This window comes from Coturnix japonica, chromosome 4 (genome assembly GCF_001577835.2).
Source record: "Coturnix japonica isolate 7356 chromosome 4, Coturnix japonica 2.1, whole genome shotgun sequence".
NCBI lineage: Eukaryota > Metazoa > Chordata > Aves > Galliformes > Phasianidae > Coturnix > Coturnix japonica.
Window position 1 is genome coordinate 12,174,377 of NC_029519.1, and position 19,161 is coordinate 12,193,537.

Sequence of the window (19,161 nt, forward strand, 5' to 3'; positions counted from 1 at the left end):
TAATACAAGCTATCAGCTAACTTTTGCTCTTACATCCGTGAACCAGTGAACTCAAAATTCATAAGAGATGTCAGCAACTGAATTTCTGAACTTAAAGTGATTATGTCTCTTTACATGGAATGCTAAACATCCACTCAATCAAATTAAAAAAAAAAGAAACAAAAAACAACCCACAATAAAAGCTGATGTTTCAAATCTTGACAGAATATTTGGAGTCAAAGGAAAACAGTTTCTTAAGAAAGACTGAAAAGTATAGAGATTTTTATCACAGCAGCAAGAAAAAAGATATGGAAGACAAAGAACATGCAGGTAAGGGACTTCCATTACTCTCTCACATTAACAAATAGTCATGTTCAGTTAATAAAAATATACAAAAATGGTGGGAAACAGCGTGTGATAGATATAATTAACTTGCAGACTTAACAGCCAGGAGCTGTTATGGAACCCAACACCTTAAACAAATTTCAAAAATAAACTGGATACTTGTATGTATCACATGAATGTGTTCTGTTACAGATTAAGGATGTTCAAATCTTGGAACAAGAGTTAGGATTATAATGGAGACTGAAAATAGTCATTCAGTAAGCTATTTTTTCTATGTTTTATAGAAAGAGATAAGACAGAATGAGTAGAAGAAATGAGCCAGAACATTAGACTACATAGACATGTCTGGGATAGCATGTCAGCTGAATATGTAACACCAACTAGGATGCGCAGAAGAAACAAAAGAGGGAAACAAAGGGGAATGCTAAATGTGCACTGTAAGTCAAATCTGTATCTCTGTATGTTCGAGATTATCTATAAATACAGAATCTCTAAAGACAGAGATCATATCTCTACACTTCATTGAAAATTTAAGAGTTTTCCACAACAGGAGGTAGAGATTTCCTTCCTCTCCTGTTCCTTGCTTCTTCCATTACTGGAATCTTAACACCTAACTGAAGCCACTACAAACTGTCTAACCACAGAACCACATGCTGGTTTAGGGCTGTAGAGTAGACCATTAGTACATAGGCTGCCATAAATTATCAGTCCTGGATCTGTCCAAAATTGAAAATGAAGATGGATTAAAACTATCTTTCCACATCTTACTCTAACACTGTTCTACATACAGTGCCTTATGAGGAGATCCAGAATTGAAATCTATTCTTACAATAACATTACAGGTAGGTGTAAGTTTTATACAGACTGTTTAACATCAAGAATTCACTGATAAACACTGTAAAAATGTATTACACAATAAGTTCAACTGGACTATACAAAAAACAGGAATATTAATTTCTAAGCAGTATTTACTTTTTCATTTTCTACTTCTAGTTTCCTTAAATGTAGCAATTAATGACTGAAAAGTTTTTAAGCTAAAGGTTTATAAACTAAAAAACATGAACTAATCCCACAAAAACCCCACCCAGGTCCACTAATCATGACATTTCAAACAAAAACAAACAACACAAACCGTAGAACTGTTCACCACATACCTTACAAATAAGAACTTTCAATGTAGGATGTCTATAGATTGAATCCTTTTGAAAATGGTTCACCTGTTGCCCACAAGCTGTACAGCTTACAATTCCATGCAGTCCTTCCTCTACAGAGAGGATTATAAACCACACGTTATTTTTTTTTTCATTTTGATGTCTTCTTAAAACAAAATCTGTATATACCTGTTTCATTTTCTTACAGTATTTTAGTCTGTTAGCTTCTTTAACACCTACCATTAGAGAGATCTTTCTGTGTCATTCACCATTTAAAGACGGAAATAATTTTCCTCTAGATTTTATATTCCTAACACTTGGCACCAAAATACGTTTTTTCATTTGGGAGATTTAATAGAGACTAACTGGTCAGTTACTGAGATTATGCTTAAATATGCAAGTCATTAAAACACTTTCAAATGAACTCCGCTTGTTCAATCTTAGTTCATAAAGTAACATTTTAATTCATGTTCTTATGTTCACGTATTGTTTTATTTTCTCAACACAAACTATGGAAAACCATTACATAAATGAAATGCTTATAAATACTGTCTGAAATATACTTCACTTTTTGTTCCCTTTCTGATTTTTTGCTTGTCAGTTTTCCTATCATACATATGTTCTCAGCACGTTGCCGACTCCTCCAACAGTTTGTGTACTACTCTGATGCTGTACCTACATTTATTTAAGAAACATCTCTTAGTGTTAATCCCCCAATTCATTTTCAAAGGTGGTGAATTCAGGACAGGAAGGCTTGCTACCTGCCAATCTTCTAAACCAATTAACTAGTATACTACTGAGACACTTTTCAACAGGAGCGATGCTTTCAGGGAAAAGGAAAAACATTTCATACAGTCCATACACTAAATCTATACGCTACCAAAAACTTACTTTGGGATCAAATGGGCAGAATTTTGACACAGGCTTGCTTAACTGTAACTTGCTCTTTGCTGTTTCATACAGTAAGTAACACAAGGAAATTATCTAAAATAGTTAACTTAATGGTTGTAGCCTCAGTAAAGACCATACATTAAAAAACAACTAGCCCTGAATTAGTACCCATACCACAATATTAAGGAACTGAGTGAAAATAGGCAAATGCAACAAGCTACTAACTAGGCGCTACTGAAATATGATTTCAAATCAGCTAAAGTCCAGTATGAGCTAATACACTGTTACAATGCAGTGACAATACCAGGTCTGAAACTGCAAATTCAGAGTCTGTTGTTTTCACATGCAGTCATGCATGTACTGCAGAGCTCACAGATCTGCATAGCATCCCTTACAACCTCAAAAGCTTAAGTGCCTCTGTTCCAAATGCTGCTGGTAAACCTCAAATACTTACATATCATACTGTACTACTCAGAAAAGAATACCACCTTATTTTATACCAAGCAGCATAGAAGACTACTCAGACTTTTTAAAATACGGCAGTCCTTAAATGGATACAAGAAACTGCGGGGGAACAAGCCATTTGCTATCAACTCTCAAGCCATTCCCACCTTCTCTACAATTTTGAGGGGAAATACTACTGCCTCCTTACTAAAATCTACAAGTTGGCACTAGAAAAAAGAATCTATTCATGAGGTCAACCTTTGCAAATCGCATCAGGTCTGAAGAAATTAAGTAACAACTAATTAATCAGTACTGAGAAAATACTTTAGAAACACCCTTAACTGTGAGTTTGTTTGTAAAGACACAATCATTATCATTTTGTAGACAGGACACCTGAAAGTAAGGACTGGCACAATGCCTTACGCTGGATAAGGCCATCTGGGTGCTAGAAATGCAGGACAGTTCCATTACTACTAATGTTTCTAATAAAACTACTACACCTATAAGTCCTAATGAAAATAAAAAGACACAGCCTGCAAAGAAGATGTACTGGCTTCTTAAAAAATAAACTTTATGTGTATTGTGCACAGAACTTTGGATATCAAGTAACTGGGACTGCATGCTTACCTACTTAAATCAGTAACACTTAACCTTGTATGAGCACAGGCCAAGCATCTCATTCTAGCAGCAGGAGAAAGGTAGAGGGCCACTTCATGTAACTCGCATGTAGTACGTGTAGAATAAATGTATCTGCGCTATCTTTTCTGAGAGAGCCAAAACTGTTCAGATACATTCCTAACCCAGCTGCTCTTGAGGCAGACTTCAGTCAAGACCCTTTCCTGGCTACCCTTTTCTATTCTGGAAATGGGGACAACACATTAGCAGGCAGCACCTACCCCGTTTTCTTGAAAGTAGACAGGAGCTTAACAGTCAGACAAAGACTTACCAGTAGGGACACAAATACAGCTAAGCCTGACCTCAGTAAAGGCATGGTCTAAGCAAACCCTTGATATTCTTTCCAAAACAAATACCTCCTGCAAGGCACTAGCACAATCAGCTAGTCCAGATACACAATGGAATGCCCTGGAATTCTCTAGGGATGGAAAAACAAAAGCTGGGAGTGCAGGTCATATGAATTGTCCTGAGGATGCACACACAGACCACAAAGCTCAAGCAATCTGGTCCTATGCAATATTATAGCCTGAAGATTTTAGTTGGATCTCTTGCCAAACTGCTGTCAACACAAATGTAAAAAAATAATCCTCTACGCTGAATATGATCTTTTCTTTACTTATAACTGAACTAACTTTCAAAGATCAATAATTTAGAGATAAGGTCAATGTTCAAAATGCTATTAAACATATGCGCATTTCCTCACAGCTCTTTTACTTCTCTTCATCCACAGAGAAATAGCACTTACAAAATTATTACAAATATAAAAGAGACTAGGTATCTCAAATGACACAACGGGAAATATATGAGAGAGAGAGGAATTGCTACTAATCACTACCTACATAACATCTCAGTTTTAGCAGAGGCTACACAAAACCAAGCTGTTCAAAGATAATCCTTATAAGGGCACTACTAGTTGGGAATTTCCCACAAGCTTTGAAAAATTTGGAAACACCTTTGAATTCCATCAGAGGTTTGAGCTTTCTTGTTAGATAGTTACTCTCTTTATATGTCCTGGCTCAAACATGATAATTTCCTTGGAGAGTGAGTGTTCCCTTACCAGTAGTATTCCAGTGTAATTCCTTAAAAAAAAAAGGAATACTTGTAACATCTGCTTCCAAGAAAGCAACTGTTCTGAATACAAAGCAAGAAGGTTCCATATGGAGAACCTAATGATGCATCCTATAGCTACTGAAAATAAGAGATTTAATGAGAACTAATCTTAGCTTTCACTGCTGCATTGCAGGGGCAGCAGTGGAGGCTAATATCAGCCAGCTATTATCCTTTACTGAACAAAAAGCCAGAAGAGTGGAGGTATTTTGAGGATAATTTATTAGAAATATGAGCAATTTTTAGATGCACCAAATGTGGTCAAAAGCAGCAATTTAAACCCGCTTCAGTAAATGTTTTAAACTGTATTTACCTCCACGCTTTTTGGGGACTTCAGGTTTCATTTTAACGGTATTTCTGCTTCTAAATTCAGGCCCTTTAAAATCATCTTTGTCTTCATTCAGCACTGGCTCAGGCTGTACAACCACTGTACCTAGAATAATTTCATTTAGAAATTGGAAATCATTACACATCTAAATTAAGTGCAAAAGTCCTCTTTAAATAAATGTCAACATAGTATCTTGAAATTAAAAAAAAGTGCAGTTTGTTGACTAATACTCCAAAGTTTTGAATGTACAGGTGTTCACAGCACAAAAAAATGAAATAATAAATCATTAAATAGATAAATAAAACAAAACACACTTCAAGCTGCGTCCATTTTGCAGTTGCAGAACAAAAATCAAAGACTGAACAGGCTATGAGAAGTAAACACTGCACTGTTGACCCTGCTGTGATATGAGCAGGAGAGAATTATCACACTGCTGGGAACGCATTTCTAGCACAATGCTGCAGCTAAGGGATTTCAGTTAGGTCACTGAAATATATTAGAAGCCTTAAAGTAATTACTCTTCTCTCTCTATTTCCCCTTCTATCCAGTTTCCCTCATCTTATTTCAGTATGAAATAAATGAGAAAGCAAGAGAATCTTTTTTTCCTTAGTAAAATTCAGAAAAATCTACTTTTATGTAAATGAAGTACAACACTAACTAAAATTATACTTATTAAAAAAACAACTTTCCTACTTTGAGCTCAGTTTTAACATTTTCGTTACAAAGACACTGGAAATAATTTAACATCCTGAATAAAAGTACTTTAACGACTGCTTCTCATGGAGTAAATGGCAGCAGTCTCTCCAAGGTTTTCTTTAACTTTCAGAGGTAAGAAACAGATGAGATTAATCAAAATCCCACTACAGTTAAAGAGAATAGAATGTAGGTTTACAGTAATGTCTATTTTAAAGGGTGCTTAAAAATAACATCTTCCCCCCCACACACATTTAGACTCACTTTTGTTTAACTATTTCTCAGTAAACCCAAAGGAGGAAGAGTAAAATAAATGAAAACAAACACCATTTGCAAATTACAGAGTTTGAGATTTCTAAGAATAGAAATATTTTCTCTGTTACACGATGGTTTTACACAAAGGTCCATAAGCATTAGAAACTGAGACATCAGCACATCCTGGTATATGACATTTTTAAGTACAATGGGTTCAAACTTAAAAGTGCTTGGAAACAGGATTTCCTCTTACAAGTGTTTGCAAGGGGAGGGGGGCACACATTAACATTTATATATATTTATATATAAAGTCAACAGGATCTAGGAGAGGTACTTTACTAATACATGTGCATTCTAGTTAATTACTTATGCTGCATCATAATCTTTTCTATTTGTTGAATTCAGAAAGAAAGAAGGACGTAAACTACCTTTAGGCAAGCTTTTCATATCAACATCATTTTCTGAGTTTTCATTTGAATTATCTTCATTTACAGTCTCATCTAAGATTTGTTCATCATCTGATCCAACATACTTTGTTACAACTGTAGGTTTCCTGCACAGACAGAAAAAAATCCATACTGTGACAAATATTACATATTGTGGTACAGGTAAGCCTGGTACTTTGCAAGCAGAACACCATGCCAGTTGGGGAAACCAACTGAAGCATAAAGCAGAATGAGTTATTATAATAAATAAGCTGCACAGCAATTTTCTTGGTATTAGGATGTGGAACTCTGCCCTCTTAAGTGAATTAAGTAGACAGATGAATAAAGGGTTAATTTTTTTCACATGTCTACTATGTGGTTTGGGGTTCTTTGGGGTCAGATAAAGGTTTGATGTGTTTTTAAAAGGTTATTTAGGAAGTCATGCTTTTATTTGAAATAAAACAACCAGAACAAAACCCAATTGGATGTATGCTCAGAAATCTTAAGACACTGTTCCAATTTTAACAGGCAGCCCGAAGAGAACACACAGATATTAGCAAACGACAGCTCAGCCGAAAAGACACTTGCAAGGAAATATAGGAAGTGCAGAAAGAAAATAAAAAGCCGACTGTTTAATATGAAAACTGGTAGCCAAAATCTCACATAAAAATAATTCAGAACCGAACCCCTTAATATGAATGAATATGCTATGGCATGGCAGGAAAAAAAATAATCTGTAGAGCATCACTTTCTGTGTGAATGTAATGTATAAGCTACTGAAGTCAATGCAGGATGCTGTTTTTCTCAGTATCAGACAAAGCGTAGTAAGTGCATGAGCGACAATACCTTTAATGACAGACAGGGAGTGAAAAAATAGGACTACTGAAATGCTCTAAATAAAAAAGGCCAGCAGGTGACTGAATTCAGAAGGAAGAAATAAAAGCCAAACACAAAAGCAAACTTGCAAATACAGAATCAAGCCAAACAGCAGAGAATGAAGAATGTCATTTAATTCCAACAGGCATGGTACAATAAGCAAACTTGGTTAACTGTAAGACTGAAAAGAGACACAGAACGCTTTGTGAAGAACTCAAAGAAGGAAGCTGCTCAAGCCCAGCACTTAGATGAGCTCACCTATCTACACAGTATACTAGGATAATAAATAAATTAAAAAAGAAAAAGAAAAAGCACAAAGGACTTAAGCAGAACGAGCAAGAATTTTACTAGAACAAGCTTGATGCTATTTAGGCCACATATCATTTTTCTTCTGTAGTTTCAAATTGGTAAACAGTTAAAACCATAATTTTAATTTATTTTTTAAATCAAGGGAAAAAGAAGAACTGAAGCAGAGGTACATTTTCTGCACAGGACACATTTTAGCACATTTTGGTTCTCCACCAACGAGGTACACAAAACTTTTCTCTGTATGCCCCAACTTATATTACTGAAAGAATCCCATGTGTTGAAAGAGCAGGAGGAAAAGTAATAGTTGTTTCAGCATCTGTCCTGAACAGTCAGAAAGTGGAGGATAGTCCCACTGTACTGTTACATATGAAAATTAAGCTTTATGATCTCCACTTCTGACAATGAAAAATCATTTGCATTTTAAATACGGTGTAATGCCTTTGTTTTACTAAAACTCTGCTAACTTAGTGGACTTCAAACAGTGTATATTACCAGCATCTGGCACCGCACAGAGACTTTTCCATACTTTCAGATGATAAAAAGTAATTTCTTTCTTTTTGTTTTCTACACCAACCTTTTTGAACGTGACGATCCTAAGAATGTGGCTCTTTCTGAAGAACTTCCACCCTGAAAAACAAGAAAAAGAAAGTCACATTTGTGATCAAGTCACCTCTCAACAAACCTAACTTCTTATTACATTTACTTTAGTACAAGTTACTGGGATTCCTCACAGCACTTAAGTGTGGCAGTAGCTTACACAGCTCTATGATTTAAGTATCTACTGCTGTCTGAGTAACAGAGGCTAAGTGTAAAATAAGAGAGATCAACTATTTTAAGCCAAAAAACTAAACTAAAATAAAAGAACCCATTAACAAACACATCAAACAGTGGAATTAAGGATAAAAGAACATTAACTGCATTTATTTAAAAAGAAAAACTTGCTTCAGAATATACTCAGTCTGAATAAATTAACATTCTTAGCAAAAATGCAGTTGTGCACTTGAAGTAAATAGAACCCAACTCTCTGAAGCGTGTTAAGAAACATCTTACACAGCAATTATTGTACATCAGAGTAACAAGTAAACTTCAGTATTTCAATAATTTAAAGAAGGAGATGAAGGAAAAATAAGATAATTTGCACAGCCATATCAAAGTTTCATTCTGAATTTTAAATTTATTTTTAAATGTGTATTTTACAGCTGAAGTTTCTATTCAGCAGACAGGACTTTTATTGCATAATATTTCCGCCAATATTCTTGAAGCACTTGCTGCAAACAGCAATGTTTCCTATATTTTAGCCATTCTTGGACTAGTCACACAACTACAATTCAAAAGCATTTTTATTCTTACCTCTTCTTTGTTGTTCTCCATTGAGGCTGGACTTCTTTCAGGTTCCCTACTTTTACCTATGGAAAGAAAGGGAAAGAATCCACTGAACCTGAGGAAATATTATCAGTTCTTCACATGCTATCTCATAGCATTATTTATGCTTCATCAGCATCAATAAAGATAGCTGTGCAACTTTCAAAGATCAACTTTTGTATAACAGAGAAATAAAACTGATTTCATGGATTAAATTTTACAGAAATAATTTTGAAATTACTTTCAGCTTTGTACAATAGGCTGAAAGGGAGCCGATCATTAAATCAACTTCAAGACATGAGAACACAACTGTATATGCAGGGATAATAGAGTGCTTTTTTTCTTAATCTGTAAGTAGTTGTTTAAAGATTTCTCTTACACATTTTAACATTAAAAACAATGTTAAATCTGGGATTATGGAGCTATACACAAAAAACAGGAGGTGACAGAGAATTCTCATTTCTTGATGGTAGTAGCCATGGAATGTAACAGCTAAAGGCAGGTATCTTCTGACTATCTGCTTCATCCACCCATCAAGGTGATGGAAGGGAATGTTTTAGTTCAGTGGTTTAATGATATTTGCACAAAGTTGCTCAAAAGGTATAGAAATAGTAGTATTTTAATAGATGTACTACTAGGAAACATGCAAGTGAAGTGAGAGTATAATTAAAGAATAAACATCATCATCATTTGCAATTATATCATGAGACTGTTAGCATCCTAACTTTTAACTAACAGCATACTCCACTTGAGGAAAAAGCTAAACAACTGAAAAACTTAAATTACTAGTAAATGTCATGCTGGGTATTTGACTTAAGGCTGAATTGTATGGATATATTCTAGCAAAAATTATCCAGCCATTTTCTGCATGCCAAGCTTCTGTCCCCTTTATAGAAGGGAAATTTCCTCTCTGGAATATTACAGACATTCCATCATACCAAGGAGAGAACCCAAAATGTGGTAGAACAGTTCCATTTCCTTCGGGATCAGGACCCAGTCCACCTTCTACTTGTGCCTCATTTTTGATCAACTACTAAATCTATGGAAAATACCACAGTCTGTACATGCTCAGTATGGATTGATTTGATTCTGGTAGATTAAGCCTGTGCAGATTCTGCCTTCAGACTGCACATGCGCTGTTCCCAAAAGCAACTGAATGAACATGCTACTCCATCTCACAGCTTCTCTATGTGACTGGACTGTTCATGCGCCATCCCCATTGAATGACCAAGCATGCTGAATCCCCTCACAGCTCCTAGTGCTGACCAAACTGTACATGCTCCATCCACTCCAGGGCTACGAGAGCGCAGGATTTCCCCTGTGACTGCTGCTCCCGGGCAGAGGCTGGTCACTTGATACAAGAGCAGGAATCAGTCTCTCCTACGCTCTCTCAATGATCCTCCTGCTGGCACCCACGCAATGTAGAGGAGAGAGACATCCAATATGAATGCAGAGGATAAAGAAACAACACAAGGCTGTAAAATCAAGCACTCAAAAATTAAGAAAAGCCAGAATTAAGGTTATCAGCGCAAGTTCACTTTACTTATCACTGCTACCACATAAGCATCACAGTACAATAAACTCCACATAATCAAGTACTCAACAAGCAACTGCCACATATCTCAATTGATCTGTGTGTGTGTCATGGACATGTCCCAAATCCTCTGAGCCACATAATCATCTTCATCATCATCTCTCCTCTTACAACACCAAATAATTAATTTATCCTCCAAATTCTGGAAAAAAACGAGATCCACTACTATGTAAACCTGATTCAGCCCCAATTATGTCTATCATTTATACACCGAAAGAGCAGTCAGCGGAGAAAAAAAAAGCATGAATAGAGTACTTCCTAGAGACATCATCAAAATGCACAAAGAGCTAGGAAGTAAGTTTGCAAAGTTAATTCTGGCATTTCCCAATATTTAAGTGTTTAATTCTTCATGTTTCAACTCTAATATGTTTTTTTTTTAAAAAACATCTAAAGCAATAATGAAGCATGTCTTCTATTTAGTCAGTATAGAATTACAGCATCATAAAATGGCTTGGGTTGGAAAGGACCCCAAAGATCACCAAGCTCCAACCCCCCCTGCCACAGGCAGGGCAACCAACCTCTAGATCTGGTACCAGCCCAGGCTGCCCAGGGCCCCATCCAATCTGGCCTTCAACATCTCCAGGGATGGAGCATCCACAGCCCCTCTGGGCAGCCTGTTCCAGCACCTCACCACTCTCATAGTAAAGAATGTCCCCCTGATATCCAATGTAAACCTTCCCTCATTGAGCGTAAAACAATTCCCCCTTGTGCTGCTCACTATCTACTCAAGTAAAAAGTTGATTCCCCTCCTTTTTATAATCTTTTAAATACTGGCAGGCTGCAGTGAGGTCTCCCCACAGTGTTCTCTTCCTCAGTCTGAACGACTCCAGCTCCCTCAGCCTGTCTTCATAAGGGAAGTGCCTCAGAACTCCAAGCATCTACATGACCGTTCTCTGGACTCTCACCAGCAGCTCCAAAACCTGTGTACCTCTGTTACACAGTATGTTTGAATTTTGAGACAAGCAGCCAAATTCTACTTCATGTCCACACAGGATAAAGGGGGAAAAAATAATTCAAAAAAAAGTATGTTATGTAGCAAAATCTCACTTTAAATGCATGCATCTACAGCAGTTCGGTTTCTTATTCTGTTTAACAAATTATTTGTGTGCTACCCTCTGTGTTAACAGTTCAGTCGGATGCTGACACAGGGCAGATGGGGCCACATGGCAGTACATTCTCAAGATAAACATCAAAAGAAAAACTGCACACCAGCAAACACACCGGTTTATTACTTACAACAAGAGTTTAAAAATAAAAGCCCAGACCACAGCCAACACACTCCCATCCTCCTGCGCTCTATCATTTCAGTACAATTTTTAGCTCATGTAACAGCAGAGCCAGGAAGGTTGTGTACCTGTACCCAGTCAAATTTGGAAACAAATTGTATATGGTACTGTTACCAAAAAATTCTGCTTCTTATGAATGTAAACAAACTGTTCAAAATGTGTTACTTATTTTTAACTTGTAAGTAAAAATGTCTAATGCTTTATTTGATCCAGTCCAGCATGTTTTTTTCAGTTATCTCGTTTCTGGATGTTTCCTAATTAAATATAGACATCTTTCTCAGATAATTATGAAAGCACAATCTCGACGCCTTCTGCCCCAACCACAAGGACCACAAAAACTTTACCTCAGTAGAAGAAATAAGATACTGCCCTTACACATTCAGGAGAGATGAAAAAGGAAGTCCCACCACAGGCAAATGCATGCATGTGTGCCATCTCATGTTCCAGAGAAGGTAAATTACCAGCAGAATTAGCTTTATTCACATTTAAAAGCATAATTTTAACTCAAAGGAATGTTGTGTCGAAGGCTACATATATTTATCAAAATATAACCACTTAGTTAAAGCACACTGGCAGTTTGCATAATTGACCTGGTGAAGCGTGACACAATGAAATCACAACACAATGATACGTGACTTCAGAATCATATGTACGATTAAACTTCAAACATACAACGCCATTTTACCTGTGCTTTTGGTTTTAGATGATGCTGGAGGAGAATTTGTGTCCTCAGATTCCTCTGATGAGTGAGCCAAGAAGTCATGGAGTTTCTGCACCAATGTATTCAACTTGCTCTCACTGCCAAAACAAAAGTAAAACATGAAGTTACTATAGGTCTCATGCTAATTTAGCATGCCTGAAAGAAGTAATGCTCAATCTCAATTAACATACGTCTACAGGGGAAAGTTACTCATGACTGAACACTTCATACTGCAAAGCAAATTAAGAATGTACTATTTTATTAAACCTTACACTAAAGGCAAACAACAAACATAACAAAAAATACCCTTTTTGATATACACACAATTTTCATATATATAATGCACTCTGCATTTATTTTGTTGCATGCAACCAAGCACAATCAGATCATTTCATGACCTCTTTATACCTCTATACATGTATTTGTCTTTATACCTCTATACATGTATTTGTCTTTATACCTCTATATACTGTATTTATAAGTAGCTTATAAAAAGTATCACACTGGGAATTTTCACCAGGCAGTTTTAGACACCCAGAATAATCGGTCTTGTTTCCTCCCTCATTACAGTTAAACCAATTTTGCCCCATGCTTTTGTTACTAAGGCATGCTTCTTCATGATTCACACACATTCTATTCCCTTGCATTATATGTTGCCTGTTTCACACTCATTATTTCCACCTGTAGAGACCACAATTTCCTGAGACAAACACCTCCTCCTGGCTGCAGTTACCCTAAGTAAGACCAAGGGCAGCCGTGCCCTCAGAGCCCGTTATCACAAGCTGCCACTCTCAGCTGTTGGTTGCTGCTTCCCTCCCAGACACTATCAGCTCCCAAAAATCTGCCAACTGATACGCCTGAGTCATCATACCTTATCTGCTATGAGATATGGTTTCTCAAACTGCTGAGCTACATTATCCTCTTCATAAGCTAGCCCAATTAAAGGCTATAGATGTCTCTCCTTTTCACTTTTTTCCAGTCTCCCTGTTATTTTCAAAATTGTTCTTTGATAGCAACAGGGAATAATGTTTCCCTGCCCTGTTCTACAGTTTGCAGTATCCTTTGATATTGATAAATACCTTTGAGTATTCCTCAGAAGCTCAATCCCTGTGCTGTCACCACCTCCGCTGCTTTCTGAACACATCAATAAATATTAGCTCCCAACTTTCAATTTAACTATTATTTATAAATAACTTGTCTATCTTTTTTGGTTTATTGTCTAAAATGCTGTTACTGAAACATGTTATAATGCCCTTGTTGTCCAAATCAAACACTCAGAACATCATGCACGTGTCTGTGACTAACAGCTTAGAACACAATCACTACCAATTATTGCCTCTTATCCTAACTAGCCTAGAATCACCATTTCCAGAACAAAAACATTCATGCTGGCACACTAAAAGAACCTACCAACTAACACTAAAGTCCCTCCTCAGCTTGTTTTTTCTCTGCATTATTCAGCACTTTGTAGCATCAGCCTGTATTAAGGAGTAACAGATTAAACTTAACTCAGGGTTACTACACCTCAACCCAAAGGAATTGGGATTTACAGCAATGCTTTGCCTGCTTTTGTATAAAACCTTCTACAGCAAAATCCCAATTCTTTCTAATATATTGTCACAAGCTGATACAGTAAATAGATCACAGCATTTAAAATGTGCATTAAAAAAATGCACCGGAGTTTAAAACTTAAAAACATCTTAGAGTTAACAAGCAAAGCAGCCTCCCTCTGTCATGAATCAACCATCTCTATGCTATTTCCCAGCCCTTTCAGGCTTGCACATACAAAGGAAACGGCTTCACCATCAGTCTAGTACTATTTCAACACAGTTTAGCCTAATTGGAACAAGAACGAAAGAAGAGATGCCCTGCTATTATTGGTTTGGCCATGAACTTGATTTGTGACCTTGAGAAACTATCACCCAAGAACACAATTTCTCACCTAAACTGAGAACAAGTTCTGTAACGTTAACCAGTAACAGCCTGGGATACCATTTACCCCAGTGAATCCTGAGATACATTCTGTATCATGTGAAATGCAAAGAGAAATAACACAACACAGAAGAATGAAGCTGCCTTCTAGGTTTTAGACAAATTCATTTTTAAACCATCTTTACAGTTTCTCCAAGTTAAATTATTTTTCCCAAGAAATACCGCAGAATAACAACTATTAAGCAGACAAAAACCAAACAATACTTTGAAAAATAAAGAAAATTAAAACCAAATGTTCTTTCAAACCATCAGACTGTAGAAAAACATCTTCAATTTCAAACAGTGCCCCTATGTGATCGACAGATACAACACAGCACAAGTTTGAGTATTTTAATTAAGCCAATGGGGAGAGGAAAATAGAGGAAGAGATTCTGTCTCCATCAGAACACAAGACTCGCTGCTGCTGCCCACTACCCACACTGCGTGCATCTATATAACTCACACAGTTGCAGCCCGGGCCTGCAGACTGCTCAGGCATTAAGAGCTGGAGCACACCAGGACTGCTGAGCGCATCTTCCAGCTCAGTTCTACCCAGAAGAAATCTGTCTGTGCACTCCAAGGCCCCCTGTGTTATCAAACAAACGGACTCTTCAGAAATGAACTCATTTTAAATGCTAGTATAGCTCTGATGGAAACAAGAACATGACTTTTGAAAGCCTTCCTAATTCTAACGCATTACTAACAAGAACATACTTAAAAATAACTGTTTTATTGTAAATAAAGCCAAAGCTGATGCCATTTAATTCAACATACAGTTCCAGAACTGTTAGCAGGTATCCTTCCTTCCCCTCCGGCACATAATTTGCCTTCACATTGCTTAAGTCTTGATATAATCAGGCCAGTGTTCTGTCACCTGCAAACCTTCATAGACGTTTTCCATGATCATAAGGAAAACTGTTAGCCTGACATAGGGATATACTGTGTTTGAACACACACAAATGAAATGGCTCAAGACTTGTCAAAGAGCAAAGGATGATAAAATCTAGGAAAGAATTTGTTCCCAAATCAGAAGTTTCCCTTCAGAGAAAATATATAACCAGAAAATAAAAGCAGGCTATCATTACGCCTATGCCACACTCACAGCATAAGCAATTGGTTTAATCTAAGCACAGAAACCAATCCTGATTACAAGTTGCCATTTCTTCAGCTGAATCTAGACCTGCTGTCTATTCTAACCCACTGCTCCTTTGTACAAACCCTTCTGCAAGCACAGGTGACAGTGGGTATTAATCACAGTCTCAGCTGGGGAGGTTTATAAACTTCAGCAGTAGCAATTTAGAGCAGGTCAGGTAAGTGGTGCTAAGAAGCAGGGAAGCACTGAGGCTGGAAGGGAGATCCCTTGTAGCTCTGCAGATCCCCAGCGAGACCTCGGAGCACAAGCAGGGTCAGCTACAGCAGCTGCCAGAAACAGCCAGCAGGAGCCCAGCACCTCCACTGCTGCAGCCTGCACAGCTCCTCTGCACAACCTGTTCCAGCGCTTGGCCATTCGCAGTGTAAAACAAATTGTCCATGCTCAGATGACATTGTATTACAATGAACTTAATAGATACAGCCAGAGAACACCTGAATAATGAAGCTCAGACTGAAAGGAGAGGTAGACCTCTAGCACTGCACTGAACATGCAGGCACAGCGGTTAAGGCCTCATTAACACGGACTCACTCTTCGTGTTGGTTAGAACTGTCCTAGGTCCATAGGGCTCAATCAAGTAATACCTAATAGAGTTCCAAGACATTTGATGATAAGGATTAAGCACCTTTGGAGTATAAGCACAGCACGAGAGGTTCAGACAGGTAAACAGAATTAGTTCTTTCCAGACACACAGGGGGAATGGTTCCAAATCACTAAGAGACCCTTTATTACATTCAAGGAAGATTACGCTGTTTTGTTTTCTTGCGATGGCATCCAAACAAGTGTAACACGATTTGGCTGAGAGTTACCATGTTTTGCTGGAAAGTGAAGGGCTTTTATTGTTTGCTTCTTGGTTTGGGTTTTTTCACAACTTCATTTTTAGTAGGCTTGAATGATAGATGGGAGTCTGTAATTTCAATGGTCAAACAGCCTGTAAACTTAAAAACACTGAAGTCAACCATCTGAAAAGCTAAATGCAGTATTTCCACCTGAGACAAAAATCATGGCACACTGTGTATTTTAATATGTTAATTCAGGAAAGGAAGCTGAAACATCCATCAATCCCTCACCTGTCTTGCATGAAAACAGTTTGTGGCTAGAAATGACAAAAAGCTTCTGGCAGCTTAGTACTGTCCTTTAGTCAATTAGAGAACTTTACCTACTATCTTTTCAAGTCAATACTAAGTTTCCCATTATATTTATCAGTGAATTTTGTCAGTTCTGTCTTTTCCCTCCTGACTCACCACCAGAACTTGCAGCACTGACCAACTCCTTCCAAAACACCTGCAGGCACAAACTGCACTGATATGAACTGGGATTTCATGAGGGTCAGCAGTACCCGCAGGCCTCCCTGTTTCTAACAGGCCCATCTAGTGATCCCATCTAAAAACATCAGCTGTCACAAGCATTCCTTCTCATGGTGAATACAGCACATCAGTATTATTTCACCAGCTTAAAACAACAGGTAACATTGGAACACCACCTCCTGGATGGTTCAAGATTCTACATGTGTTTTCTTTTTCTATTGTGCTTATTCACTTCAATGCAGGAAACGACTGGTAGGAACAGACCAAGCCATTACAACAACGATTCCTCCATTTTACAAAGAAAACTAAAGCAAGTTCTATGTGAAACTTCTGTCCAACAACACTGATACAGAAACAAGCAGGGAGATGGTGCAGGGTGTCAGGCCAGTAGGGCTCACTGGGAATGAGAGCAAAGAAATGTGCGTGTATGTGTGTGCAAACAAGCAGACTGAGAGCACCTCTGCCTCTGTTCCGATGCATTAATACATCAATAACATATTCATGGTGCTTTTCTCTTCCTTCTCGTTCTCTCTCGTATTAGCAGAACCTGAACTGAACTGATAAATCAGGAGAAAAGCCCTTGCAATCAAGGTGTTCATCAGCTCATATCCCTGAAACCACAGCACCGAACAATGTCATGTTTGGTTCCTAGCACAGAACTTTTCCCGTACGATTAAAACACTTGAGACGAGCTCTGTGTGGAACAAGGAGCATCAAAAACACCTGCACTGACTGAGAACTGAGTTAATAAACAGCATCAAAGTTTGGAGCACCAAAAAAATACCATGTGCACCTACCTATGACAAGCAGCTTTTAGGGCCCACCTACTGAATGGACGTTCAACCCAGACATTACATGCAGTCCCAAATCTACCTTGTCCATACTTTCTCAACTTCAAGCGTACAAGTGAAACTCTTCAAGTAATCCAATTTACTTTTCCACCTGCAGGTCAAGGTCTGACCTTCTGTACCATCTACATTCCACTTCAGCATACACTAAAGCAGCCATTTCTCACCAATTCCCTATTCTTACAACATGGGGCATCCAGAAGAAACTGGTGGCTGATGGGAAGTCATGCAGCAAATAACGTGTGTTTATAGTGCTTATGCATGTAACAATTAGACTTATTTTCTTGCTAGAATCCACACACATACATCGTTTCCTCTGAAATTTTAATCAGCAGAACAAAAGAGCAAAAACAAAACCTTGCCAGCCACTTCTGGCCGAAACTCAGTGGTAACCATTGAACTACTCAAGGGAAGCCTGAAAGCAGGGATGAAGATACAACCCCAGAAGCAAGTTGGAGGCTCAGTCCATCAGCCGGCGTGGTACTCACTCCTCTTTCTTAATATCTGTTTGATCCTGCAGTCAGACGCCGCATTTTTGAGGGTTCACAAACAACGCATTATTGTTTACGAGCCGCCGCAGGCATGCGGAATATTTGTGAGTGACAGCGCCCATCGGAGCCTTCAGCGTTAACTACCAACCGAAAACACCCGAGCCCAACTCTGAATTAACGCTCTAACATGGCGCCTGGCGGCTCGGTTGATAGGGCTCATTGAGTTCACACAGCCCAACACGGGCGGTTCTTCCCCATCGCTCCGTCGGGAGCCGCCCCTCAACGACAGCGGGAAGCGCGCGAAGGGCCCCGCAGCGCGGGAAGCGGCGGGCAGAGCGCGGCTAAGGAGCACGTGTGGCGGGGCTGACAGCCGCACGGCACCGGCCGGGCACGGGGCGATGCGGGGCGATGCCTGGGGGACACGGGCAGCACGGGCCGGCCCCGCTCCTCGCACCGCGTGCTCCGGTTACGAGCCGCCCGCCCGCCGCCGTCCCCTCCCCCTGCGCTCCCCGCTCGGCTTCCCGCCGCCATCCCCTCCCCCAGCCCGGTCCCGCCGCCTCGGGCCCAGCGCGGCCCCGCCCCAGCCGCACCGCGGGCCGAGCCGGGCCGGGCGGTGGCGCTTCGAGCTCGGCCGACGGCAACGGCCCCGCACGAGGCGAGAGCGGTACGAGCCACCGGCCGCCTCCTCCCCTCAGCGGGGCCGTGGGGGCCGCCGCCCGACACGCCGTAGTTAGAGGGCTCGGCTCGTACCTCATGGGCTCCGCGGTCATGTCTCCGCTGCCGCTCGCTCGGCGCGGCCGGGTCGGGCCGGGCCCGCACTCAGGCGCTGAAAGGAGACAAAGCCGTTATTGCCGCCATCGCCAGCGCCGCCGCCATCTTGTCGGAGAGAGGATGAGGGAGACCTGCCTCCTGCCGCCTTCCTCTTTCGCCGACTCCCATTGGCTCCTCGCCGCCCCCAGCGATTTTCTAATTGG

At 39.3% G+C, this 19,161-nt stretch overlaps 1 protein-coding gene across 4 annotated transcripts in view; it reads right to left on the bottom strand.

Annotated features, from left to right (window-relative positions):
* The window catches only part of ATRX (ATRX chromatin remodeler), a 67,238-nt gene extending 48,077 nt beyond the window's left edge, over positions 1 to 19,161 (bottom strand). The window contains exons 1-7 of one of the 4 annotated variants that reach the window (XM_015860437.2): positions 18,938 to 19,160; positions 12,406 to 12,518; positions 8,829 to 8,884; positions 8,053 to 8,105; positions 6,297 to 6,421; positions 4,906 to 5,025; positions 1,479 to 1,588 (exon numbers count right to left, since the gene is read on the bottom strand). In XM_015860437.2, coding sequence (XP_015715923.1) covers positions 1,479 to 1,588; positions 4,906 to 5,025; positions 6,297 to 6,421; positions 8,053 to 8,105; positions 8,829 to 8,884; positions 12,406 to 12,518; positions 18,938 to 18,957 — 597 coding nt within the window. In that variant the 5' untranslated portion in view covers positions 18,958 to 19,160. Of the gene's footprint in view, positions 1 to 1,478; positions 1,589 to 4,905; positions 5,026 to 6,296; positions 6,422 to 8,052; positions 8,106 to 8,828; positions 8,885 to 10,106; positions 10,243 to 12,405; positions 12,519 to 13,050; positions 13,083 to 18,937 lie in introns of those variants that run through there. The other 3 variants (XM_015860438.1, XM_015860439.1, XM_015860440.2) reach the window with 3 other exon arrangements.